The following is a 26,775-nucleotide window of genomic DNA, read 5'->3' as shown; positions in this document are numbered from 1 at the left end:
AAAAATTTATCCAGATTTAAATGTTAAGTCCCCAAATTTATAACATTATATATCACATTTCATTCCAGAAGAGAAAATGACCTGGTCTCAGGGATAGTTGCTTACAGCTTGGATATTTTGTAAACTTTTATATGAAGTATTAATACAATTTCTTTCATTCAGACAATTAAAACAATTTTCCTGGAATACAGTAGGGTACAAAATGTGTAGAAATCTTACAGTTAAATGGGATCAAATCAGACAGCAAAGATTTCCCAGACCATAAAATCTATGAAGACAGGAAGCAAGTGATTTAACTTTCAAGATGTTAATTTACAGATCTAACTATTCATTTATGTTTGACATTAAAACAAATTTTGAATAAGTACTGTTACAGCATTTTTTTCTAGGGACAATCTTATACCGGTTGGGTTATTCTGTCAGTTATTATATATTCATTATTAGATCATATAATTAATGGGAGTCTACTCAGCTTTGTTTCATTTCATTAATTGTAAGGGTGTGTTTTTATTTTTTTTAAATGTTTTTCTTCCAGTTTTATTGAGATATAGTTGACATACAGCACTGTATAAGTTTAAGGGGTACAGGATAATGATTTGACTTACATACATCATGAAATGATTGTTTTTTTGTTTGTTTTGTTTTGTTTTTTTGTTTTTTTTTTTTTGCGGTACGCGGGCCTCTCACCGCTGTGGCCTCTCCCGTTGCGGAGCACAGGCTCCGGACACGCAGGCCCAGCGGCCACGGCTCACAGGCCCAACCACTCCGCAGCATGTGGGATCCTCCCGGACCACGGCACGAACCCGCGTCCCCTGCATCGGCAGGCGGACTCCCAACTAATGTGCCACTAGGGAAGCCCGATTGTGTTTTTAAATCAGTGTGTATAGTTTTGTTTTTTCACTTTTGTTAGCTAAGATGCTATTATGAAAATAAAATTCTCTAAAATATTTCTGAAATGTTTGACCATTTTTAATTAAAATCGTTACTTTTTCAATTAGAGAGGTTCTGGTTATTAATGCTTGTAAACATGAATTACCCTTTTAATTGGTCTGTTTTCCACATTCCTTCCCCTTGGAGCCCAAAGCACATTAATCCTGAAATATCATTTCTGTTGCAAGGAAGACAGTCTTCCTCTAATTTAGGTGAAGGCTGTTCTGATAATGGAGACTGCACAGGCTCTTCGGAGACCCCATTGCCTTTTCCCTTCCTTCCGGGGCACCGTGTTGCTCATGTCTGGCCTTGTGGCTACCTATAAGATACCAACAGTGTCTTAGAAGGAAAGATTCCCCCAAATAAAAGTTCTTTGTTATTTGTGGGTCTCTTCATGTCGCTGTACAAAGTGAAGCTGAGACTGTTGGGAACAGAAGCCAAGGCCCCCTAGAGAACTAGACCCCTGGTCAGAGAAAGCAAAGGGCTGTAACAAGGTTAGGGCTGTGCAGCATTTTCACCTAGTAAATGATCTCTTCTTAAATTTAATGCTCAAACACAGACCGTACGATTGGCCTTCGGTATCCTCGGATCAACCAGCCAGGGATTGATCTGCTGATCAGTAGGACCGACTATATTGTGCCATTTTATAGAAGGGACTTGAGCATCCTCAGAATTTGGTATCCATAGGGACCGTGGAAGCAGTCCTCCACGGATACAGAGGGACGACTGTGTTGTGGTTTTCGAGATAGCCTCTGACCCAGCACATGCTCTTCTTCAGCGCCTTCCCTACTCCTGTCCCCTTTTCCACCTGGCTAACTAACACCTGCTCTCTGTGAAGTCTAAGTCCAGGCCTCGGGCAGGCAGCCCTCCCAGCCTCCTTCACAACTGATGCCTCCTGTGCAACATCTGTAAGGGCACGTTTCAATCAGGATGGGCTTCTCTGCCAACTTCTCACCCTCCCACACTCGACTGTGAGCAACTCAGGGTCTGGGACTGTCATTTGTCTCTATCTTTAGGTTGCACAGTGCCCACATAATAGTAATACTCCTAGATAACTGCTAAAGGAAACTTCTTTATTTGTAATAAAGCAAAGAAATAAATAGTCTGTGTTGGCTTAAACGGAGGCCATGTGTCATGTCAGCATGTTGTTTTAATTTTATTTTAACTTTTCTAGGAGGCAACCAAGTCTTGTGTCTCTGTCCAACTCTCTAATTAAAGGTTCTGGCGGGAGTAGGGGCTAATGATTTGATGTTGACTCAACTTTGAGCATGATAGCGGTAGTGGTTGGCCAGATAGTAATTTGTAAACGGGACAGCCATTTGAGATGCCATAACAGGAAGCTGACTGGAGTCAATGAATATTCTTCCAAAAGAAGTACAGGTTTAGTCATTGTTCACTTACATTTTTATTCAAGGTTGCATTGTAATGATGACTGGAATTTTTGCCTCATTCTAGTGAATTCATTTCTCCTGCCTTCCAAATATCTGACTATGGCCCTTTCTCAGGTAATGTCAGGGTAAATATAGTATCACCACAACTATAATTACTTTTTCCTGTAATTATTTATGTATTGTCTGTTTTCCCCATTATTTTTACATTCCACATGGCTGGTGTCTCTTAGGTTCCCTCAAGCACCTAACAGTGCTTCGTGCATAGTAGGTATTCAAGACATATTTGGTGAATGCAGTATGAGCCTTAGTGATGTATGTCACTGAAGGGTCACTGAATTTTTAGAGGCTTCACGTTGTGTTTGTACAGTTTTTCACAGCCTCGAATTAGAAGTCTTATTGATTTCACATCACTTTAAAATTAAATGTTGTGTAGTGTCAGATTTCACAGTTCTCTGCTCTTGTGGAGAGACGGAGGCCAAAAATACTGTGTTGAAATACAGATAAAAAAAGGAAAAAAAATGGCCTATGTTTGACACGGTAAAGAGAACTGGCCTCAAAATGGGGTGGTGTTTTCAAAGAGTGGCTTGTGTTTTATAGCTTCTGTGCCTACTCCCAAAGTTGTGTTAACCTACCATAAACTAACCAGTCCGTAGTGCCTGGGCATATTCATTTTGGGCCAAACTGCTCTGTCTATGAAATTGTACTGATGTAGAAGTAGCTTTGGGCCACTTGTTTTCAACTAAGTGCTACGAATGGGTAGAGGGGACATTTATAATATGTGCTGAAGCAGCTGGATGATATTACATTACTATCCTAGGAGTACTGAGGAGTGGTTATTTTTAGCTTTCACCTGAGCAAACATGACTCAGTTTGTTGACCTGAATCCATCTAGTTCCTTTTTAAGTACACAAACTATTAATCCCTAGAACCACGCTGGCGACTGAGGCCTTCCTTACGTATAACTGTTGGTTAGTTGACTGTGGCTTGTTCAAAGGTCACCGATAATTTCAGCTTCTCCCATTTCATTCTTTTCTCTTACAATAAAATCCCTCACACTTTTTAAAAATTTAAAGACAGAAATCAAAGTTCTTTTGATTTTAGACACTGCTTTGTGATCTACGTAGTCACATTGTTGGCCATAGCTGATGAAAACACCTTCTAGAGTAGGCAACCAGCTAAGAGCTATAGACTTTGTTTTTGGCTTACTTTGATATGCTTTCTACATAAGAAACACCTGGAAATTCACTTTTAGCTGGAGTAGGAAGTTGTCTTGAACTGTAAACATATTATTCAGGGAACATTAACTGTCCATGTTTGAATAACAGAATGTCTGTTTACTTTCTCAAATGATACAAGTGTTTCACCTTTTGAGCACTATTAGAAATGGAAAATGTTGAATTATCTTCAGGTTTTTAAAGTTATACAAAAGGTTTTTTAGACTAGATTTATTCAAGTGAAGAAAAATACTTGTGATTCTTATAGTACAGCTTGAGATGCACTTGCGGCTTCCCAAGTTCATTGCCATGATATTTATGAAAATATTAGTATTCCTGGGATTTTTTTTCTTTATGCAAGAAACACTAGACTAATGAAAGAATGAAAATAATTCAGGCTGCTACAAAGGCAGGCGTTCACCGTGTCCATTAAAAATGCAGCCTTTGTGCCTGTAAAGTGTTCAGCTTCTCTGTTATTAAGTTTGGAATGTGGTTTTGGAGGTTAACTAGGAACTCAGATAGTTATTTTTCATTTTGGTCTAAGGAGGGAAAGACTTGTTTTTCAAAAGGAAAAAAAAAATAAAGAAATGAAAAAAGGTTAGGTTCATTTTGGAAGAATAGAAGTTTTAAAATGTAGTAACTATTTTCTGCAGCAAATAGTCAGTTTGAGTATGTTGGCCAAAAATAGAATTCATGACTTTTGTCTCCCTGTTTATTCTCCAACCACATTAAAAGAAGTTTAGTTAAATGTGCCATTTGGTCTTTGTAACGTTGGTGGGCTATTTAGCAGAGTCAGGATAACCAAAGTTTGATTGGTTCATATTTCTAATAATAAGTGAGATGTCTGATTTTAGATGGATTAGGTGTAGAATGTATTCATGATACAATTTTGAGTTTTAAAGAAAAACTTCCCTGGCCTGGATTAGTGGTGGCTCTGTGTTGTGGTATTCAGGATACTACATTGAAGAACTTTCAGCCAGAGTTTAGGAGTGCTGTGTTTTCTGGTAAGTTTTAGTAGGCATCATCCCAACTTTCTGGGAACGTAACATTTTACTACTCAAAATTTACTGTTAGGATTGATATTTAGGGGTAGAAAAATGTGTATTTGAGCACTAGAAGTAGAGCAAAATATTAATAATACACACTCTTGCATCATAAATGACTTTTCCTCTTGCTTTACATATTCCTCTAGTTGCTATTTGATCTCTGTCAAGTAAGAGATGATTTCTGTTCATAAAGGGTCTGAAAGCACTGTGTGTCAAGTATCATATGTGCAAAATTAAACATATTTAAACCATGCACATAAACCAGATTTATGTTTTCCTTCCACTACTTTCAGAGAAAAGTTTTATAAATAGATTTAAAAATATATTGTAGTAGAAGGATCCACATGAAGAAAACTATGAAAATTTTCAAAGAGATATTAAAATGGACTGCAGTTAATAGAGAAGTGATCACTGTTCTTGGGTGGGAAAACTAAATGTCAGGAAAGGATGCCAACTCTGTCCACATTAATTTATAGATGTAATGTAATTTCAGTCAGATCCCAGCAAAAAATATAAACATGAAATGGCATGGGGGAGGGGTTTTACTCTATCAGATATTGATATAAACCATCAGTTTACGTGACTTAAAACCATGTTGTGTTGGGCCATGAATTTACAGTCCAATACATGGAAATAGACTAGATTGTCCAGAAATATCTATTTGTATACATAAGATAAAGGTGCTGTCATAAGCAACAACAAAGGAGAGTTTGTTCAGTAAAGAATAATTTAAATATTTAGAAAAATGAAACTAGATTCTCACCTCATCCCTTATATCAAAATAAATTCCACGTGGATCAACTATTTAAATATTTAAAAAATGAAATTGTTAAAAATGACTAGAAGGTAAAAGTTTATTGAATTTGGAGATTAGAAAGTCTCTCTATACACAGAAGAATGGGAAAAACATAAAAGTGTGGTTGTACATGAAATCTGGGATTTCTCTGTATTAAAATATGCCATAAACAAATTGAGACAGCAGAGGGAAAAGTTGAGGTAAATCACTAACAAAACATATTAGGCAAAGAATTATTCTTATTTATAGACAACCTTTACAAAACAAGGGGTGGAGGGTTATAGGTAAATTAGAAGAGTGTATTGTGTGATTATTTTGCAACCACTAGTTGAGAAATTTTAATTACATAGAAAATATAATAGCTAAAATTAATTCTATATTTTTTCATGTACTTTCAAGCACTGTTCTGAATACTTTTCATATGTTAATTTGTTTAATGTATACAACGACTCAGAGAGTGTGACAAGATCTGAGACATCGAGGAAGTGATTCCAAGGGAAATCGAAGCCAATGACATTGTGTCTTCTGTCCACAGTCCCCTCCCCTCCATGGAGATGAGTCCTTGGTTCCAGTTCATGCTCTTTATCCTGCAGCTGGACACTACATTCAAGCTATTATTGTTGCCATTTAAGAGATAACAAGACTAATACACAGGTTTAGAAATTCACCCCAAACTTTGCTAGCTTGGATTCATGGTGACACAACCAGAAATGAGAGAGCCAGGCAAGTTGGCTTCACAGCTTGTGTTATTTACCACTGTTCTACCCTACTTTGCTAAGTGATTAAAAAGAAGAAGCTACAAATAGGTATGACCCTATTTTGTAACGATATGTGTTAATATTAGTATGTATTTTAAAGTTATACAAATTAATTCCTCTATAAATTTGTATCTAGTTACACACTCATAGAAAAGACAGATAATACTTTGATATTTTTCCAACAGTGACTACTTCTCTTTAGTGGGATTTTGGGTAACTGTTGTTTTGAACTTCAACATTTCTGTATTTTGCAAATTTTCTGTTAAAATTATGTGACCATTTTATAATCACAAAATTGTGTTGTTAATGTTATATATTTCAAATTTGATGATCCCTCTTGAAATGCATGTATCGTATTTTAGTATACCCTTGAAGTGTCAGTCAGTGTTTGGGTTCCATCCTCTGATAGGTACATTAAATGGGGGCCCAAAGTCAGAAAACTTCTTTCTCTCACTCAAAAGCAGTGTTGCAGAATTTCAGAGTTAAGAAGAATCTTAGAAACCAGCCATCTTGGTTGAATTTTAGAAGCCAACCATCTTATTTCTCAGATGAGGATCCTGAAGCTACTATAGATTTAACCAATTTACCCAAAATTACCTGAGAGTAAGTCATTCAACCAGGCTTCAGACCCAGGTCTTCTGACTTCAGACACTGTGTTCTGTGAAGCCCCAGAGGTCTCCAAGCCCTCAGGCAGGTGGAAAGTGAAGCACAGTTGATTTCTGTGACGTTTGTTTGGAATGATGAGGGAACTGAAGAAAACAAATGTATTCTTTCAATAAATAACCGTCACTGAAAACAATGGGAAGGCTCTTGGGGATGCTTTATGATGCCTCTGGAGGTCACTGAAGGATCCTCACCCGGATTTTGGAGATCTCTTGGTATTAATGACCTCAGGTTATAGAAGGTGGTGTGAAAAATGGAGAGAGGACAGTAGTGGAAAGAGTATTAGACAGACATAGGCACTTCCATGGATGATTCTTCTAAAACAGGAAAATATTCTCTTTTCAGCTCCAGGACCCACAACGGCAGTGTCCTACATGTCAGTGAAATGCGTGGATGTCCGTAAAAACCATCACAAGACAAAATGGTTAATGCCTTGGGGACCCAACCAGTGTGACAAGATCCGAGACATTGAGGAAGCGATTCCAAGGGAAATCGAAGCCAATGACATTGTGTTTTCTGTTCACATTCCCCTCCCCTCCATGGAGATGAGTTCTTGGTTCCAGTTCATGCTGTTTATCCTGCAGCTGGACATTGCATTCAAGCTGAACAACCAAATCAGTAAGTGCATTCTCCCCATCCCTCTCCTATCCTGGAGAATTTCTCTCTTCAGGCTTTTCAGAGCCAGTTATAATAACAGTAAAATAAGAGTATTACTAGTGACAATTATCGACTGCTTTCTACTTACTAGACACTTTTCTGAGTACTCTACCTGAATTAACCCATTTAATTCCTAGAGGTAGGTCTTATTTCATTTTACACATAGAAAACTCAGGCATCGGTGAGACTGCCCAAAGTCAGAAGGCTAGAGAATGGAAGAACTGGAATTCAAAGTCAGGTGGCCAGAGCCCTGCCCTAACCAAGTTTCATAACCCCTCTAGTGCCGAGAGGGGACTCATCCTAGTGGAGTGATTTGAGGGTTTCTGAAAGGTTGCATCTTTGCAAATGTCTTTTCTGGCTGGGCTTTGAGTGAAGCCATTGCCTTAGAAAAATATACCTGTCAAAATGGGAACACCAACCCACAAGCACCCATTTTCCCACAAACCGGGTTATTTTTCTAGCTTACTCAGTTGTGATTCAAGACTCTGAGGGCATGAGGCATATAAACATTTTGTGAGGAGACTATTGGGTGATTTTGGAGAGGAAGATCCACTTGTGGCATCTGAGGACAGTACAGGGAATCTGAAATTGAGAAGGAAGAGAACATTTTTTACTGAAGCAGGATCAGGGGTGAGAGTGAAAGAGAAAAAGGTGTGTTGAAGACAGCTCTGCCTAGGGCCTGTCCATGGATTAAAGCACTTTTTCAATTCTAATTTTCCTGTATCAACAATTATCTTGATACACAATCACATTGATTTTACTCTGTTTAGGAGTTGGAGCAGTATATGTGCCTGGTTGACATTTTATCTGGAACAGATTATGCTAAGATAATTTTTCAGAATGTAGAGTTTCCACCCTACCCCTAATTCCTTCAGTCTCTTACCCATTATTTCAAACTGTTTTTGAGTACCCACTACGGCCACATACCAAATTGATGGCTGGACATGTGGTTACATGTGAAGACACTGTCCTTCAAGGGGCTTATAGTTAAGTGGAAATGACAGGCAAATAACAAGTCATTACAGTATAGTGTGCTAGGTGCTGTGACCAAGGTATACCCAGGAGCTGTGGGAGCATAAAGAAAAGGCTTCAGAGCAGAGAAAGGGAAGGCTGCCTTGGTGCGCATACACACACGGTGTGTGTGTGTGTGTGTGTGTGTGTGTGTGTGTGTGTGTGTGTGTGTAGAGGTGAGCAGACATATCTTTGAGGTGAGTGTTAAATAGTGAAAACCCTGACAGAGTTGGGGTGAGGGTGGGTGCAAGTGGAAGAGCACTTTAGGTAGAAGTAATGGCTGATGGGCACATCTGGACCTTCATAACAGCATTCAAGTGGTACTTCCCACATCCCTATTCTCTTGCCTATTGACTTGCTTACTCATTCATTGCTTGCATAACATATTTGTTCATTCAAGCTTTATTAAGTCTCAACCATGTGTTAAGCAGTGGGTACTGAAGATGCAAGATTGAACAAAGCACTAGGGAAGAAGTGGTTAGGAGAAAGATACTTAAACATACCATAAGGAAAGATAAGTGCTATAACGAGAGGAATATGCCATATAATGTGTGAGATTCGGGCAGGAAACTGCTATGAGGTTAAAAACTGAGACTAAAGCTAGTGTATATATCTTGAGGTTTGGGTTTTCATATTCCTAATTCTAAGAATGTATTCAAGAAAAGGAGAATTACAACAGTTGGAGGAGCCATGGTAGGCTGACATCGGTAGGTTAACTGGCTTATTTATGTTTTGGTGTGAAGGTCCAGGACAGAGTTCTCTGTTATCTGGTTGCCTGTTGTGTATTTCAAGAATAATGTTCCCAGACAGACTCCTAGCTCCAAGTATAAAGGAAATGATTTTCTCTGTAATAGAAATTAAATAATTGCTCCGTAGTGACTGTATTAGTGCTGGGTATAACAAATTATCCTGAAATTTAGCAGCATACATCAATAAGCATGTAGTATACCCCTCTTTCTCTGGGTCAGGGATCTGGGTACAGCTTAACTTGGGAGTCTCTGGCTGAGCTTCTCTTCTGAGGTTGCAGTCAAGCTGTTGTTCTGGTCTGCAGTCTCATGAGAAGGCTTGAAGGCTCGACTGGGGGAGATCTGCTTCATGTGGTCACTCATGTGGTCGTTGGTAGGCCTTGTTCCATCACCACATAGGCCTTGCCATGGGGCTGTCTTACAGTAGGTCCCCCCCACCCCCCAATAAGGGCTAGTGATGAGAGAGAGGCAGAGAGAGAGAGAGAGAGAGAGAAAACGCAGGTGCCTAAGACAGAAGCCACTCAGTCTTAGAAGTGACATCTCATCTCTTCTACTGTATTCTATTGGTTAGAAGTGAATGAGTGAGTCCAGCCCACACTTGAGGGAGATTACATAGGGCATGAATATCGGGAAATGGACATCATTGAGGACCAATGAGTTGATCAATCAAGCCTATATGATGAAGCCTCCATAAAAACCCAGAAGGAGAGCTTCCAGGTTGGGGAATCAGAATGCTTCCACGTGGCACCATACTGGACCCCAAACTCCATGAGGACAGAAGCTCCTTTGTTAGGGATCTTGCCCTATGTATTTGGACGTTGATTTGTATCTACTTTAATATCTTTTGTAATAAACCTATAATCTAATGAATAAATGGGTTTCTGAGTTCTGTGAGCAGCTCTAGCAAATTAATCAAACCTGAGAAGGGGGTTGTGGGAACCTCTAGTTCGTAGCTACTAGGTTAGAAGTACAGGTAACAACCTGGACTTGGCAGCTGGCGTCTGAAGTCTAAGGAGGGGATCATGGGATCCTCCAATCTGTAGCCAGTCGGTCAGAAGCGCAGGTAACAACCTGGGCTTGTGATTAGTGTCTGAAGAGAGGGGCAGTTTTGTGCGACTGAGCCCTTAACCTGTGGGATCTGATGATATCTCTGGGTAGATAGTGTCAGAATTGAGTTGAATTGTAGGACACCCTGCTGGCATCAGAATTGTTGGATGTGTGGGAAATTTCACACCCCATCCTTACTGGTGGTCAGAACCTATCACATATCTTAATAACTTCACAGATGAATTGTTTCCCATCAAATATTAATTCTAAACATCAAAAATGCCTATGTTGGGGCTTCCCTGGTGGCGCAGTGGTTGAGAGTCCGCCTGCCGATGCAGGGGACACGGGTTCATGCCCCGATCCGGGAAGATCCCGCATGCCGCGGAGCGGCTGGGCCTGTGAGCCATGGCCGCTGAGCCTGTGCGTCCGGAGCCTGTGCTCCACAACGGGAGAGGCCACAACAGTGAGAGGCCCACGTACCACAAAAAAAAAAAAAAAAAAAAGCCTATGCTGGTAAGGCTTTAACTAAAACATTGCTATATGTAAATTATATGTGAATGCATCTTATAGTTTTTTTTCCCAAGTACATCTTCAGGTTCCAAAATATATTTTATCTTCATCTAGAAAAAGAGTGGACTAAAGATTCTTTATCTTAGAAACATACTTTAATTTCTTATAACGTGAGGGTCTGCACTTAATAGGGGCACACTAAAAAATTATCTTCCAAGCGGGGGCTACTCTTCGTTGTGGTGTGCGGGCTTCTCATTTATAAGACGTGGTAGGTCTGGGTTTTACCCTGATCCTTATATTAAAGAGTATGTACAGCTGCCGGTTCACTTCTTATATTTTATCATTGTTTGGATGCCTTTCTGACAGCAAGAGATGGGGCAGAAGAAAAAAGATAAGTGTGGTGAACAAGATCCTATTATATGTGGATGGCTTTCTGTTTATCAGAGATTCAGCTCTAGCAATATTACCTCAAATGGAAGGAAAAGTCAGGCCAATCCTGCTTTTTCTTTAAACTTTCCTAGACAGTCTGTGAAATAAGTTTCAGATTTCAAGTAGTAAGAGATTTCACATTTGGACTATGAAATTAAAGTTAGGATTATATGTATATGTGTATATATATATATATGTATTCAGAGTTTTCATGTATCTTTGAAGGGTCTTTGAGCAGATAAAATAATCTAAGGAGTGTATATTTTAAAGGACAGTCATTTGGTGCTAAATTTTATTCATTTTATTTTCAAATTTATTTATCTATTTTTAAAATTATTTATTTATTTATTTTTGGGTGAGTTGGGTCTTCGTTGCTTCGCGCGGGCTTTCTCTAGTTGCGGCAAACAGGGGCTACTCTTCGTTGCGGTGTGCGGGCTTCTCATTGCAGTGGCTTCTCTTGTTGTAGAGCACCAGCTCTAGGCATCGGGCTCAGTAGTTGTGGCGCGTGGGCTCAGTAGTGGTGGCTCTCGGGCTCTAGAGCGCAGGCTCAGTAGTTGTGCTGCATGGGCTTTGTTGCTCCACGACATGTGGGATCTTCCCGGACCAGGGCTTGAACCCGTGTCCCCTGCACTGGCAGGCGGATTCTTAACCACTGCACCACCAGGGAAGCCCTGTTTATTCCTTTTAAACTTTCAAGTTAAGATGATACAGGTTTTGGCTAGGATTTGAAATCTTGACAATCCATCAGAAACTGAATAAGCATTGACATTCACTTTAAAAACTGGTCATTGTTTCATCAACTTCAAGATTTCATCAGACTGATGTTTTTCGGAGGGAAATGATGATATTATAGGGTAATGTATAGTAATAAAAGTGTTTAGAGAATGTGTATATTTTATTTGATCATTGAGAAATACGATATTCCATGCTTATTATTCAATAAAAGTAATCCATACTTGAAAAAGCAATTTTAAACAGAATCCCTACTCTCATTGTTAAAACATAAACATTTAAAAAACCTACAGTTGTCATTCAGTAATAAGTATGAAAAGTAGTAGCCAGTTCAACTTGTAAACGGTGATAATTTTAAAACTATAATCTGCAGGATCTGGGAAGGGAAAGCCAGTTGAATAGAATCTAGTTCTAGATGCTTAGAAAGTGGACCTTTCAGTAAATGCCAATTACAGGTGGCCCTCCATATCTCATCCTTGGATACTGAGGGCCTATTGTACTATGGTACTTTGTATAGGTGACTTGAGCATCCGTAGGTTTTGGTATTTGCTGAGGGTTGGGGGTGGAGGGTGGTCCTGGAAACAATGGATAACGAGGGATGACTGTACAAATTCTGAGCAGACCTTTCTGTTGAGATCTATGTTTGGGCCACTGCTGACTTTTACCTAAACATTTCAGAGGCATGGAATTAGCGTGCTTGTCAGGGCACAAACGTGGTGCTTCTATAGAGCTGAAAGAGACAGAGAACTTCAGGTTTTGCTCTGGAGAGTTAGAAAATGGAGGGAGTGTGAGTGGACTAAAAAGTGTCAAAAAAATGTCAACCTAAACATCTGGTGTCTAGATGGTTGAGCATTGAGAAAAATGAATGCTTATTTATGTGATGGGCTTAGATTGTTCTGTAACAGCAAATTCTGTTATTTGAAAATATCCTCTAGAGTGGGTGTATGTCATTTTTTTTTAAGTGTTTTATCAGTCACTTAATTTATGTATGTATTTGTGAAATACAGGTTTGAGTTGGCTAAAATGGTACCCACTTGTAATGGAATGTCGCTCTACTGATTACAACTGCAAGTCACATACTTAGCATAACCTCAGACTCTACATGGGGCTTCTTTTGAGGAACTTGGGTGGAGAGATCAAAGAAGGAGGGTTTTTTTGACATGTCTCTACCCAGCTTTCAAATCTACTGTTGAAATAGAAGCACTGAAATTCTTTGGCAGAAAGCCTCAAGGTGGATTGATCTGTCTTGAGTAGTAAATCTAGGATTTCAGGGGTCTAAAAATCCCTTAGGCTGAAGAAATACTGATAAATGGTGTGGGATGGGGAAAGCCAGAGCGTTTATTCTGTTCTTAGGTAATGAAGTCATTATGTTTTGCTTTGAACCCCGTGCTGTACGCTATAATTAAATATTGTCTTATTTGCTTGTTTCATTCTTGCAAATGACTACATGTAACGATGGAATTATTTCTATAACAAGTGATTTTTCTTTTCTCAACTGAAAACATTTCTGTACAACATTTCTAATAAAAAAAAAAAGTAGAATGATATTATTACCCAGTCATTTTTCAAGTTAGATGGCTGAGTGTCCTGGGAGGAAATTGCCTAACTTTTTATGAAATGATTGTGTGCTTCCATTTGTGTATCGATTATAGAATGTTAGTCAGACACCACATGAAGACAGTTAGAATAAAGCAACAATCTGCTGACTGTAAAAAATAAACTGTTATGTTATCTAAAATGATTAGGGGCGAATTTATAGAAGGAAGAAAGACGGAATCCTATTGTGATCTTATTGTTGACCATCAGCAAGAGTCATGCTTCTTAATTCTATTATATTTTGAGATGCCTCTTGGGAAGAGTCCACAAAGAGAGCTTAATGGGGCAGAGGATTCTGTACACCATAAAACTACAGCTACTGTGATGGAACAGACCATTGGTAATATGGTATTCACATAACTGGAATTCCATGTTTCATCAGATAATCCTCTTTAACAAACTATACCGAAGCAAGTCACTGAGAAGAAATCTAATTCTACCCTCCCACTCCCATTCCCCCACCTCCCCTAATAGAGACCTTCTTTGATTCATGACCATGTCACAGTCTCTATAAGAAACGTTTCTGATTGGACAGTTTTTATTACAGGCTGGTGACACCAAGATTTTTTAAGTTACCTTTTAAATTTCTTTACCTGCCCCAGAGTCAATGTGAGCAGAAATAGAAACTTCAAATTTTTCCTCTCCTCTCTCCCCTCCCCCTTAAAAAAAGATAAGCTGAAAAAGCTCAAAACACACCGGAAAGATGTGGCAGACTTAAATGGAGTGGGGTTTGAGGTGGTGGGTAAAGGTTAAGAGGTTGTCACTATTTGAGATGGACTTACACGGCCAGTCCTTTTTCTTATGGAGTTGTGTTTCCCCTTCAAACAAAGGCTAGAACCTAGAACTTACAAGCATGACTCAGTCTTACCTACTGACTTGAAACAGAAGAAAACTGAAATCATGGGAGAAGACCATATTTTGTTGATTAACCCAGGATAGTGACTATTAAGGACATCATGTTAGTTTACTCTCATTGATAGATTATCTTTCCCTTTGTGGGAATCATCAGGCACAGCTTTGGAATTAACCATTGTGAACGTGTTTATATTGGCAGGAGCGTGGGAACCTTTGGCTTTGTTTGATTTGGGTGTGATGGGTGTAAGCACGTGACTTGGACAGCATCACTATAAAGCTGTCTGGATCTCTATATCTGGCTCAATGGTTTCGTGTTATATATTTCCAAATGAAAAAATCCAGTTGAGAAACAGAGTTGGCCTCTCAAAACCTTCCCAAGATGTTTTATTAATGTTTATAGTTTGCTTATCCAGTCCCTCCCACTTCCTTCCAGTCATTCATTGATTTACCAGTCAATTTAACATTGGAAGCTAGATCGTTTTGGATTGGTCTTTAGTCTTAGCAAAACACTCCTCTATGATGTTGAATAATTTGCAGTAATTGTTACTAAACATCAACTGTGTGATTGCAGACTCTGAGCACTGGAAGATAGGTTAGAGTGCTGCTGGTCTAATTATCTTCAACCAGGAGTCTATGGGTAGGGTTCAAGGGCCACATGAGCCCCTGATACTGTGTGAAATTTTAGTCATATTTACTTATGTGCATTTTGGGAGTAAAAGGGTTTGTGGCTTTTGTCAGGTTTTCAAATGGGTGTTTGGCCCCAAAATGTTAAAGAACTAGTCGTTTAGTTTACTAGATGAGGAAACCTTACAATACTTGCCCACTGTAGCACAGCTGGCTGGAGACAGAGCAAGATCTCCTGGTGTATATCAGCCATGTAGGCAGGTGGATGGTACCTAGCAACAAGTAGCTACCGTATACAGGGCAGTGAGCCTTCTGCCAAACAGCGGCCTCTAAGATTCTTGGACAGAAGTTGTGCTGGTCTTTCTAAAATGGTGTATCTCTCTGTTTTTTTTTTTTTTTTATCTCCCAAGTTCAGGAAATGTAGTGCAGTCTAGAATCTAGACTAGGAGGTAGGCTGGTCCTGTTTATAGTGCCACAGCTGCAGATCACCCATGTGTCTCATTTCCTGCTCTGAGTTTAGAATATAAATGAGGAGATTCTCTTTGCATCTATAACAAGTATATCCTGGTTACTAAAATAAAAGCCTGGTGACATCAATGAAAAATGGGAGCAGCAGAGCCACCAGCGGCAGCAGATTCCTTGTTGGCGCTCCACTATATAGAAGGTGTCTTTGTGCTGTTACCTCCTCTTCTAATTTGGGGTATTTTTGTTAATATTTAAATGCCAGCCAATCACCACATAGCTAATATGAGGTTATTTTATGGGGAATCGTACCTTTATTTTGGGTAACCTAAGAAAATATGAAGTAAAATTATTTTCTGAATGATGCTTTTCAAAGCAAAAGAAAGTTAGATGGGGAAAGAAAATCCTTTGTTAAGCAAAGCAGAATTCTACTTGCAAAGGTGCCAGGGATTCTACAATGGAAAAAACCACTTTCTTCAACATCTACCTACTGTCTACACGCTGATGCTAGAAATGGTTCCAGTTCCTCTTTTGCTTTAGTAAGTTAGTGCTAATGGTATTAGTAGGAGAGGTAGTAGTAATTCTTTAAAGGAAGAAGAGGTTCTGGTTTTTTCATTGTTCTGGTTTAGGTCGTTTCCTAAAGTAATTGTCCAATGAATCTATCTGTCCTGCCCCACTGGTTATTCATATTATGACCACAAAGGAAAGCCCAGACCTGACCTAACAAGCAAGATTATGTGTTCTTTAAAGGTAAGGGTTGGGGGAAGATTGTAAACATTTAAATTTAGTATCTTCTAAAAAGTTACTGTCAATGTAGAAAAGAGTTTTAATAGTTGAAGTTGTTCAGCAATGAAAAGGCTGTCTCTTCAAGTAGTGAGCAGCCTGTCATTGGTAGTAATCAACCAGAAGCTGGTTGAGGGGGGAATCATAATGATGACCCCAAGTGATAACTTGCATTTGGTGGTGATTTCTTTACAAAGTACTTTTGTACTAGGGGTGCTGGTGGTTGTCTGTGTTGCCAGCCATTTGCTTTGGCCTCATGTCATTTTCCTGCAGAACTTGTCTATCTCTCCTCTCTGAGTGTGGGCTTCCACCGTGCCTGCTGAGTGGGCACCTGGCCACATGATCAGTCCCCCAGCCACAACTGATTGGATTAGGATGGGCCCTTGCCCCAAGGGGGAACAATCAGATTCTCTCTTATAACAAATCGGGATTCACTATTTCTAGGCCCACCTTCATTGGCATTTAAACTGAAAAGTCCTGGGGGCTACCTGGGCAGGAGGTGTTGGAGATGTTGGAGAGAAAAGTTGTTTGGCAGATTGGGAAAATCAGATGCAAAGAGAAAAATGGAGACAAAGGACCATAATTATGGGGTATAATTATGATCAACTGCAAATGATGAATCTCTCTCTGACAGTTTTCTCTTCCTGGTTCTGGTTCCTCAAGCTTGTCAGCACTTTGTGTCCTGAGTTTCTTGAGATACCTTTGTACCAGCTAATTTCTGCTTAAGCTAGCGTGCCTAAAATCCTGTTACTTGCAAGCAAATCATCTCTGATTAAGACAACTTTATTTTATTTCACCTGATCATCTTAATAGTTCTTCTCCCTTCTAAAATCAGAGGAAACTGAGGATGAGAGAAGCTAAATGATTTGTCCAAAGTCCCCCAGCTGAGAAATAGAGGGGTTATAAGTGAAAGCAATCTTGGAACTCTAGTGCCTTCATCCCACTGAGTCTATGGCATGAGTCCATCCATAGTGCCCTGGAGAGCCTTCCTGATCTGAGTGGGAAATCATACGAGATGACTCCTAAGGTTCCATCCACTCTACATCTCTTTTGCGGAAGAGTCCATGACTCACTTAAGATTTTTTGGCTCTATAAAAATCTCATGAGTATCCCTTCAGCTTTGTGAATCAGTTACTTCAAAGACCCTTAAGTGTAACCATTTTAGAAGATGCTGCTCAGTGGGGATGGATGCCTCTTTGTTCGTGGGTGAACTTAGTGTTGAAATGAGTGAGTTTTCTTGTCTTTTATTTTGTTACGTGTTACCTTGTGTTCATTTCTAGTCCTTGGGTAGGCAGACAGGGTTGGTGTACTGGAAGTGTATTTTTAGTCTGACATTAAAAAATGTATCATAGACACCAACACAGGAAACAGTTTTTTAGGTGAGTCAGTATACAAATAACCTCAAAGAGTTTTCATAAAGGGATGGTAGATCTTTTAAATTTAACAGTCCAGTTTCTGAGGCCCCCCTCCCAATGTCCTGCGTTCATTTATTGCTTATTTATTGGGCTTCTACTATGTGCTGGCATTTTTTACTCAGGAATTAAGGTATAAAGATAAGTCCTTATCTTTCATAATACAGTTTCAAAAAACATCATGACCCTTCTTTGTTTACTTCTCTCTATCCTGAAAGACTGAATTTTGAGGGCAAGGACTGTATCTTGTTCATCTTTGGGTCCCTAGCACAGCCCCTGGCACAGTAAATACTTGAGATGTAGTCAAAAGAATTAGGTGCTCACTGTCTAGTTCAGAGAGAAAGAAACAAAAAAATCACACTAATGTGTTCAGTGCTAAGTGCCCAGAATATTCTGTGAATACAGAAGGGGAAATGATGAACTAACTGCGAAGATAGTTTTTTAACTGAGTATTGAAGGGTGGAGTCTTAAAGGAGATGTTGGAATTTGTGACTGTCTACTATCTGATGGCAAAGAAACGATCCAAGGGCAGCCTTATTTTGCTCTGGGAAGCCAGAGTTTTGGGGCCAAATCCCCGACCTATCACTTATAAATTATATGACACTTTTGGTAAGTTTGTGAACTTCCTTATACTTCATTTTCTTTAATCAACAGAATAGATATAAGAGTAGTACCACCCTTATTAGGATTGTTTTAAGGATGAAACTAGAATAAAATACACGTGAGGCCTCTACATAGTAAGTGTACAGAGTAAATGCTCAGTAAAGGTGAGTTATTATTCTTGGACTTGAGCAGAGAGAAGAAACGTGAGTTCTGGAGAGAATATAGTAGCCCAGAAAGAGAGGCAGCAGGGTCAAATGTGCAAAACAAGGACCTGGGTGGATGATGGCCTTAGGCCTTTCATTACTTCAGGACAGTGGTTCTTAACTTTGGATCAAGGACCTTGACCTTGGGAGAAAAATGTGCATAAGCCCCATTCAAATATTTTGTATTCATACTTCAACAGAAGACCTGAAGGTCGTCTGTGGAATTTAGATGTTTATGAATCTCAAGGTAAGAGTTCCAACTTCATGGTATAGGTAGACCCCATGAGTGCCAAATTTCATGTTGATCACCACCTAAGCAATTGGAGAACACCGTAAAATAGAAGTTATGGGAAATTCTCAGCATCCTTAGGAGAATATGTCCACAAGGGATGATTTAATTTTATTTGACTGTAAACATATGAATATGTAAATTAAAATGTTTGGGAATAGAGTAATAAGTCAAGATGGGAGCGGAGGTATGTGGGTGACAAGCTTTTAGAGGTCTGCAAACTGAGATTATAGAAGGTATGTGACTTCTCCAAGGTCATCTGGTTTGCAGCTGAGAAAGGCAGAACTAAGACCCATATTTTTCCACCGTGAAATACTGTGAAATGACGTGTTGTATGCAAAGGACAGTAAATTTACTTGTTAGAAGAATTCTAGATTGGAGAGAAAAGATAAGCTCCTGAAAGATAGAGGGCCAGTCGGTGAGTTGCCTTGATGACCGGGCTAAGAAATTTGGAGTTTGATCCTTGAGAAAAGGAATTGAAAATCACATATTTAGGGCTGAAATGAAATGTGGAATTCAGGATTTGAGACTCATAGCTTGTCCTTTGAATTATACAGCAGCTGGAAATCGAATTTCTTTTTTTTCCATCTGGACTTCTCGCATGGTGGTCTTCCCGACGGGAGGGCATCTGTGAACTTTTTAATGGGAGAAGTCGTAAAGCTGTGTTAGGGCTGTGTTCGCACAAGGCTGGCTTCCGAGGCAGGTAAAATCGAACTCCCCTTTTTCTTTTCAGTTACAGACACAGCCATTGCTGCCACCACCAGCTGAGTGACTCGGAATCTAGGGGTTGCCAGTAATTGTGGGTTTTAAGTCACAGAGGAGAAAGATAAGAGGCAAGCAAGGCTGGTTTTTTCACAATTAAATGTTGCCTCTCGGGCTTCTCTGTCGGCAGGAATCCAAGAGGTCAGGACCCACCAGCCATATTATTTTTCTCCCTGGCTGCCTGCTGTCATTCTTATCCCCTCCTCATTCATGGGAACGAAGAAAAGGTGGGTTGGAAATAAAAAGCTTGTTCTAGCCTACTTTTTCCTTTACGAAACTTGTCAGAAACAAAGCTTTCCCGTGAAATAGACGGGATCCCTTCTGGTAGCTGGCTTTTCCTGCCAGCAGCACAAAGATATTTTTTGGGGGGGAGAGAAACCATTGTTGAAATGCACTTTTGTCCTTTTATAGTTATGACTTTGTTTTTTCTCAAGGACTGCCATGGACTCTGGTATTTTTGTATTTGTTTCTGTTTAACTCATGTTAGTCAAAATCAAGTTTTTATCCCTGGTTGCTCCAACTCCATTATAAGTGCCCTGAGGGCAGGAATTGTTCTACTGTTCTTTGTTTTTACTGCAGTGCCTCAAAGGTAGAAGGCAGTCAAGCAGCTAGTGGTTTAGTTTTCTGCATTCATGAGATGTTAGAACTAGAAGGACCTTAGTCATCATACGTCCAACTTCAGTATTTAATGAAAGAATACAATGTGTACAGTGACTTACTCCAATTGTACAGCTAATTAGTGGCTTTTCTAGAGCAAGAAACAGGCCTCGTCCCCGAACTCATGACATGATAGGAAAGGCCTGGAGTGCTGGAGGTGGGCAAGCCTGGTTCATAGTTTGCCTCCTTCCCAGTTTCCTCATTTTGAGATGCAGGTGATCATTTACATCTGGCTGGCATCTATGTGCAGCTGAAAATGTCTGCACATAATAGGCACTCAAAAATGTGAGCTTTAGGGCTTCCCTGGTGGTGCAGTGGTTGAGAGTCCGCCTGCCGATGCAGGGGACACGGGTTCGTGCCCCGGTCCGGGAAGATCCCACATGCCGCGGAGCGGCTGGGCCCGTGAGCCATGGCCGCTGAGCCTGCGCGTCCGGAGCCTGTGCTCCGCATCGGGAGAGGCCACAACAGTGAGAGGCCCGTGTACCGCACAAAAAAAAAAATATGTGAGCTTTAGAGAATCATTGTTTTATTTCTTTTTAAAATACAAGACTTCCTTTATAAGAAAACACATTTCTTTTTAAAATTTTTATTTTATTTATTTTTTATGTCTTTAGAATAGCCTTTATTATTATTTTTTTAACATCTTTATTGGAGTATAATTGCTTTACAATGGTGTGTTAGTTTCTGCTGTATAACAAAGTGAATCAGTTATACATATACATATGTTCCCATATCTCCTACCTCTTGCGTCTCCCTCCCACCCTCCCTATCCCACTCCTCTAGGTGGTCACAAAGCACGGAGCTGATCTCCCTGTGCTATGCGGCTGCTTCCCACTAGCTAGCTATTTTACGTTTCATAGTGTATATATGTCCATGGCACTCTCTCACTTCATCCCAGCTTACCTTCCCCCTCCCTGTGTCCTCAAGTCCGTTCTCTACATCTGTGTCTTTATTCCCGTCTTGCCCCTAGGTTCTTCAGAACCTTTTTTTTTTTTTTTTTAGATTCCACATATATGTGTTAACATATGGTATTTGTTTTTCTCTTTCTGACTTACTTCACTCTGTATGACAGACTCTAGGGCCATCCACCTCACTACAAATAACTCAATTTCATTTCTTTTTATGGCTGAGTAATATTCCATTGTATATATGTGCCACATCTTCTTTATCCATTCATCTGTTGATGGACACTTAGGTTGTTTCCATGTCCTGGCTATTGTAAATAGTGCTGCAATGAACATTGTGGTACATGACTCTTTTTGAATTACGGTTAAGAAAACACATTTCTGAGATCTCTTTAATGTCAGAAAACGTAGCCCGATTGCTGTTGTGAGAACAACTTAGGAGGGAGAGCAGGTTAATAGGGCTCCTGGTTGGATGCAGCGTAGAATTGCCTACAAGTGGAAACTGGTCCTGCCCACAGATAAGAAAGGCCACAAGTGCAATGCCTTTGCCTGGGTCCCATCAGCCCTCGCTGGAAGGGAGCTGGGTTGCTATGTTCAGCAGTTAGTAAGGGATGCCTGCTGTGCCTGCCTTGCTGAGCAAGAGGCTCGACTGTAGGGGGTGGGAGGGCACGAACGAGAGTCCACGGGCCCAGCTTGCGTCAGGAGTGAGATAAACATAAACGACGGTAGGCGGTGCAGTGGGAGAGGGGAAGGCCAGGGGCTGAGGGAACACAAGAGGCACTAGCACAAGGCACGCAAGAGGACACTGCCCAGGCCTAGTGTTGTTCAGAGGCAAGTTTGTGGAGAGGTGCACAGACAGACCGACAGAGATGAAGGGGGTGCCAACATTACATGATAGGAAAGAGGCTTTCCCAGGAGAGACTGAGGGAGACGGCTGGAGAGGAAGAGCAGAAGAAGGAACCTCCTTTCAGTACTGGTGGCTTTTATTGAGGGAGGGGCCGTTGAGGTCTTCGGGGCCCAACCCAGGGTCCTGGTTTTCTTCTCTCTGTCTCACAGACACACATGCCTTCTCCACCCTCTTTGTGGTGTTGTGAGTCCAACCATCTCCCGGAAGCCTGAGCAGCAGCCCAACATTGTCTCGTTGCTGCCCGGAGGTCAGGGAATGCCCTTGCTGATGATCAAGGGGAGGACCTGCTCTGCAAATAGCACCCCAGTCCCGTGTGCAATAATTCCCCACCTAAGCTGCACGGAGCACATACTCTGTGCAAAGAACACTGGCCTGACTCCAGCAGTGACACAGCTGTTGAAACAGCTTAGTCACCGGGGCGATGGAGGTGGTGTGGCTCGGGAATGTGGGGTGCAGCGATCTGACATTTAGCTGGCTGGCAGCCGCCCTGAGAGCCAGCACAGATCTGTGGGAGAGCTGCAGAGAGAGTCTGCTTCCTGTCCACAAGCATTCCCTTGTTTCTTTTGAAGCCCAACCATAATCCCCTCCCTGGGCAGGACAGACTGGGGAACAAAACGTTTTGGGACCAAGGAGAGGAAAAAAGAAAGGGTGAATTCCTTTGAGACACCTGGTTTCTTTCCCTTAATGATCCATGTTAATTTACTGGATACTTTTTTTTTTTTTTTCCTGCGTCAGGCTAGGCAGAGTGTGATTTAGACTTCCTGAAGGTAGGGTGAGGCAGGGGGAAAGAGCTAATTTATCTAGAAAATGGAGTGACTTTCTTAGCTTTTAAGGTATCCAGGTGATGTAGGAAAAAGTTAAGAAGACAAGTCCTGGCCCTCCTGCCTGATCTTGATTGCATTTCTTCAGCCGTTTCATCTGCCAGAGCTCCTGTCTGAAGGACTCTGGGCAGATCTGGGCACACTACTTCTCTGGTTTCATCAGGATTTGAGGAGGACTAATACACTGCCACAGAGTGACCCCATTCCTCTTCCAGCCCTTTGAAGAAGTGACCTTTGTGTTTTCTCTTTATCCTGGACTTCTTCTGCACTGTTTGTTTTGGGAGTTGTTAAGTTAAATTAGCCATCCCTTTCCTCTCCTGGTTACTGTATGAGAATGCAGCTGTCAGTCTGTGAACTCCGCTGTCGTCTATTTTTAGATTCAGTGTGAATGAAGCTCTCTTCTCTAATTGCATTGGGGGGGAGGGAGAGGGAGAGAGGGAGAGAGAGGGAGAGAGGGAGAGAGGGAGAGAGGGAGAGAGGGAGAGAGGGAGAGGGAGAGGCAGGTAGATTTTCGTAACCATCACACTGGCTATTATTCTAGATGCTCTGTGCGCTGATGGTGTCCTGGGGAGAAAGCAAAGAAACCCACTGTGTGTTTCCCTCCCTTGGCTGTCAAGTTTGTTTTCACTCCACATTTATGTTGATTATGGTCGAATAGGAAAGAGCAGTGTGGCCACATTTGCTTTCCAGTGTTTTAACACTTGCCAGCTTGGATGGTTCTGATTTCTCTAGCTTTTTTAGGAAAAGATTGGCTCATTGTTGAGTTCAAATTCCTTGGAAAATGGGGAAGGTCCTTTTGGTGACCTTTACTATGAGATGAAATAATCTTAAACATGCTGAAAACTGTGTAAATGCAGCGGGCCACAGTTTCTTCTAGATCTCTCTACCCCTTCCCCCACCTTATCCCAGTCTGCCTTTCACACAGCTGCCAGATCTCTTTGCTTAAACATCCTTCTAAAGAAAATGCTGGGACTTCTCTGGTGGCGCAGTGGTTAAGAATCCGCCTGCCAATGCAGGGGACACAGGTTTGATCCCGGGTCCGGGAGGATCCCACATGCCACAGAGCAACTAATCCCGTGCGCCACAACTACTGAGCCTGCTCTCTAGAGCCCACGAGCCACAACTACTGAGCCCACGTGCCTAGAGCCCGTGCTCTGCAACTAGAGAAGCCACCGCAATGAGAAGCCCATGCACGGCAATGAAGAGTAGCCCCCGCTTGCCACAACTAGAGAAAGTCTGCGCGCAGCAACGAAGACTCAACCCAGCCAAAAAAAATAAATAAGTAAAATATTAAAATAAATAAAGAAATAAAATGCAGTGTTCAGAGCACGTTTCTTCTCTTTGTCAGAAAATCCTTCCTCCTCTCAACCTTGTCTGTTTTCTCCACTCCTTTTCCCATTCCCTGCCGTATTGAATTAGTTGATTTCTCTGACTACACTGTCCTATTTTTTGCTTCCATGACTCCCTCTGCCTATAATTTCTTCTCCTGCTTCCTTACCTAGTGAACTCTTACTCATCCTGTGATTCACAGTTAAACATCATCTCTTCTAGATGAGATAATCTAGAAGATCGTGCATTCTATGCTGCATTTCTTGTCCCCCACCTAGCACTCTTGACATCTTTGTGCTGACTACAGTCATCCCTCAATATCCCTGGGGGATTGGTTACAGGATCCACCTGAATATCAAAATTCAAGGACGCCCAAGTCCTTTCTATAAAATGGTGCAGTACAGTCAGCCTTGTATATCTGCAGGTTCTGCGTCTGTATATAGAGGACTGACTGTATATACCTACTTTAGATGTACTACCCACATGAGATAATACTTATTTATGTATATGCCTGCCTTCCCCACCTTACTGTGAACAATCAAGGGCAATGACTTTGCCTTGTATGTCTTTTTCATCTCCACTATTGTGCATAGAAACTAGTAGGTGCTTAAACATATTTGGTGGATTAAAAAATGAATTGAAAAAAAAAATGAATTGGATTGGATGGTCCATTTAGAATTAGAGGTTTCAGAGGTACATTATTCCATCTTGGTGGCCACACCAGCTGTTACGACATCCTGTTATGAGTTCCTGATGGGCTTATTTTCTGTCCTGGAAAAATAGGCTTGAGTAGATTACCAGAGACCTGACGTGTTATACCCAAATGGGTGCTGTACAGTTTTTCTTCTCTGAAGTCTCTTGCCAGTAGTTCCACCTATTCTCTTATCCCTATAGACTTGGGCAGGCATGATACACACCTCAAAGACCCATCTTTTTATTGTTTTACTTAAACCTTAAACTCTAGAACAGGTCAGAGGACTATTTGGTTTCTAGTCCCTGTGGCTACATCCTTTCTCCTCCTTTACCCCTACTAGCCCTCTCAAGCGGAACACTACTGCAACCCCATATTATAATTCAGATGGAGAGGGAGGAAGGAGACGGTGCCTCCCTCAGGCTCACTCCCCTTCCACCCAGTCCCGGGAACAGGCATATTGCTCCTTGATGGGACCCTTGGCCAAATTTGAGGAACATCCTTTTTTCTGAGTGTGTGTGTGTGTGTGTGTGTGTGTGTGTGTGTGTGTGTGTGTGTTGGTGGGGGCGGGTGGGGGGAGAAAGGAAGCAGGCAGTGGGGAAAAGAAAGTGAATGCCACCAGAACACAGCAAACTATAGACTACACACGTTTGTTATAGAGGTGATGGAGTGACGGAGGGAATTTTGGATTGTAGGAATATTTGGAGGAAGAAGAATGATATTCATTAATTTGGCAAATATTTAATGACTATCTGTTTTGTAAAGACATGGGGTGATATAGCTGTGAGCAAAACTGAGGTTGTCCCTGGCTTTCATGAACCTCTCAGTCTAAGTGGGAGGTGGGTAGGGAAAGAGATACAGGTAAATAGGTAGCTGAACTGCAGTAGGATACGTGTTACAGTGCTGGACACACAGGGTACTGTGCGAGCAAGAGGAGGGGCACTTCATCCGTTTTAGTGGGCGAGGGAAGGCGGGAATGAATCTGTGGAATTCTAGAGGATGAGCAGGAGTTGTTCTGGCATGAGTGGGAATGCCAAGCACTATCTGCAGAGTACTGTCTGCAGCCCAGAGGCAAAGAAGCTCTTTTGTAATTCATCCTCTTAAAGGGGACACCTATTAAAAACCTGGTATGCAAGCAGGGACCCCAAGTGCAGTAAGTGTAGGTAACCTTGAGTAGCAGACTTAAAAAAGCAGTCAGCATTTACTGAGTGCTTACTGTATGCCAGGGCTGTGCTGAGTGATTAGCACATTTAATCCTCACAACCGTAGGAGATGGGCATGCTGTTCTCCCCCTTTTATAGAGAGAGAAGTTCAGTGGCTTGCCTACTGTTGTACACCTTGCCTACTTGGCCACCAAGTGGCCAAGGTGGGCCATGATTCCAGGCTGCCTCTCTCCAGAGCCTGATTCCAGGCTGGAGGCAGGATGGCGGGCTAAGGTGACTAGTCTGGGGAGGCAGGAATAGGGAAGAGTTTGCGAGATGAGACCCTGGGATGCTAACCGAGAGTCAGATCTTAGTCTCTCATGCCATTTAAGGAGTTTCAACATTAGACTGAGGGTAATGTAAAGACATTGAAAGTATCTCAGAAATCATCTATCTGGCTACAGTGTGAAACACAGGCATGGGGCATGTGTTTGTGTCATCTAGACCTGAAATGATGGTGACCTTGAACACGGGGAGCGGTGGTGAGGAGAGAGACGGGGATAAATCTGCAAGACTTGATGAGCTGAGAGAATTGACCAGATCTGGTGGTTTGGCTTTCTTTTCTGAACCACAGAAATAAAGCCATCCAGTGGGTAGTGAGCGTGCAGATTGAAACTTAGGAGAGGAATCTGAACTTGAGAGGTGGCTGGTGTCCCAAGAGCAGATGAGACCCCTCAGGGCAAGTGAGCTGAGTTGGAAGGGGAAGGGGCTATTCTACAACCCAGTGAACACCAGGATGTATTT

At 41.3% G+C, this 26,775-nt stretch overlaps 1 protein-coding gene across 5 annotated transcripts in view; it reads left to right on the top strand.

Moving 5' to 3' along the window:
* The window catches only part of WLS (Wnt ligand secretion mediator), a 105,988-nt gene that overhangs the window by 29,884 nt on the left and 49,329 nt on the right, over nt 1–26,775 (top strand). For 3 of the 5 annotated variants that reach the window (XM_067726528.1, XM_067726529.1, XM_067726532.1), the window contains exon 2: nt 7,144–7,416. The exons of 1 other annotated variant lie outside the window; for it this stretch is intronic. In XM_067726528.1, the coding sequence (XP_067582629.1) occupies nt 7,144–7,416 (273 nt within the window). Of the gene's footprint in view, nt 1–6,161; nt 6,184–7,143; nt 7,417–26,775 lie in introns of those variants that run through there. One more of the 5 variants, XM_067726530.1, reaches the window with a different exon arrangement.

Source organism: Pseudorca crassidens, chromosome 2 (genome assembly GCF_039906515.1).
Source record: "Pseudorca crassidens isolate mPseCra1 chromosome 2, mPseCra1.hap1, whole genome shotgun sequence".
Taxonomy (NCBI): domain Eukaryota; kingdom Metazoa; phylum Chordata; class Mammalia; order Artiodactyla; family Delphinidae; genus Pseudorca; species Pseudorca crassidens.
This window is presented reverse-complemented; position numbering and strand designations above follow the sequence as displayed.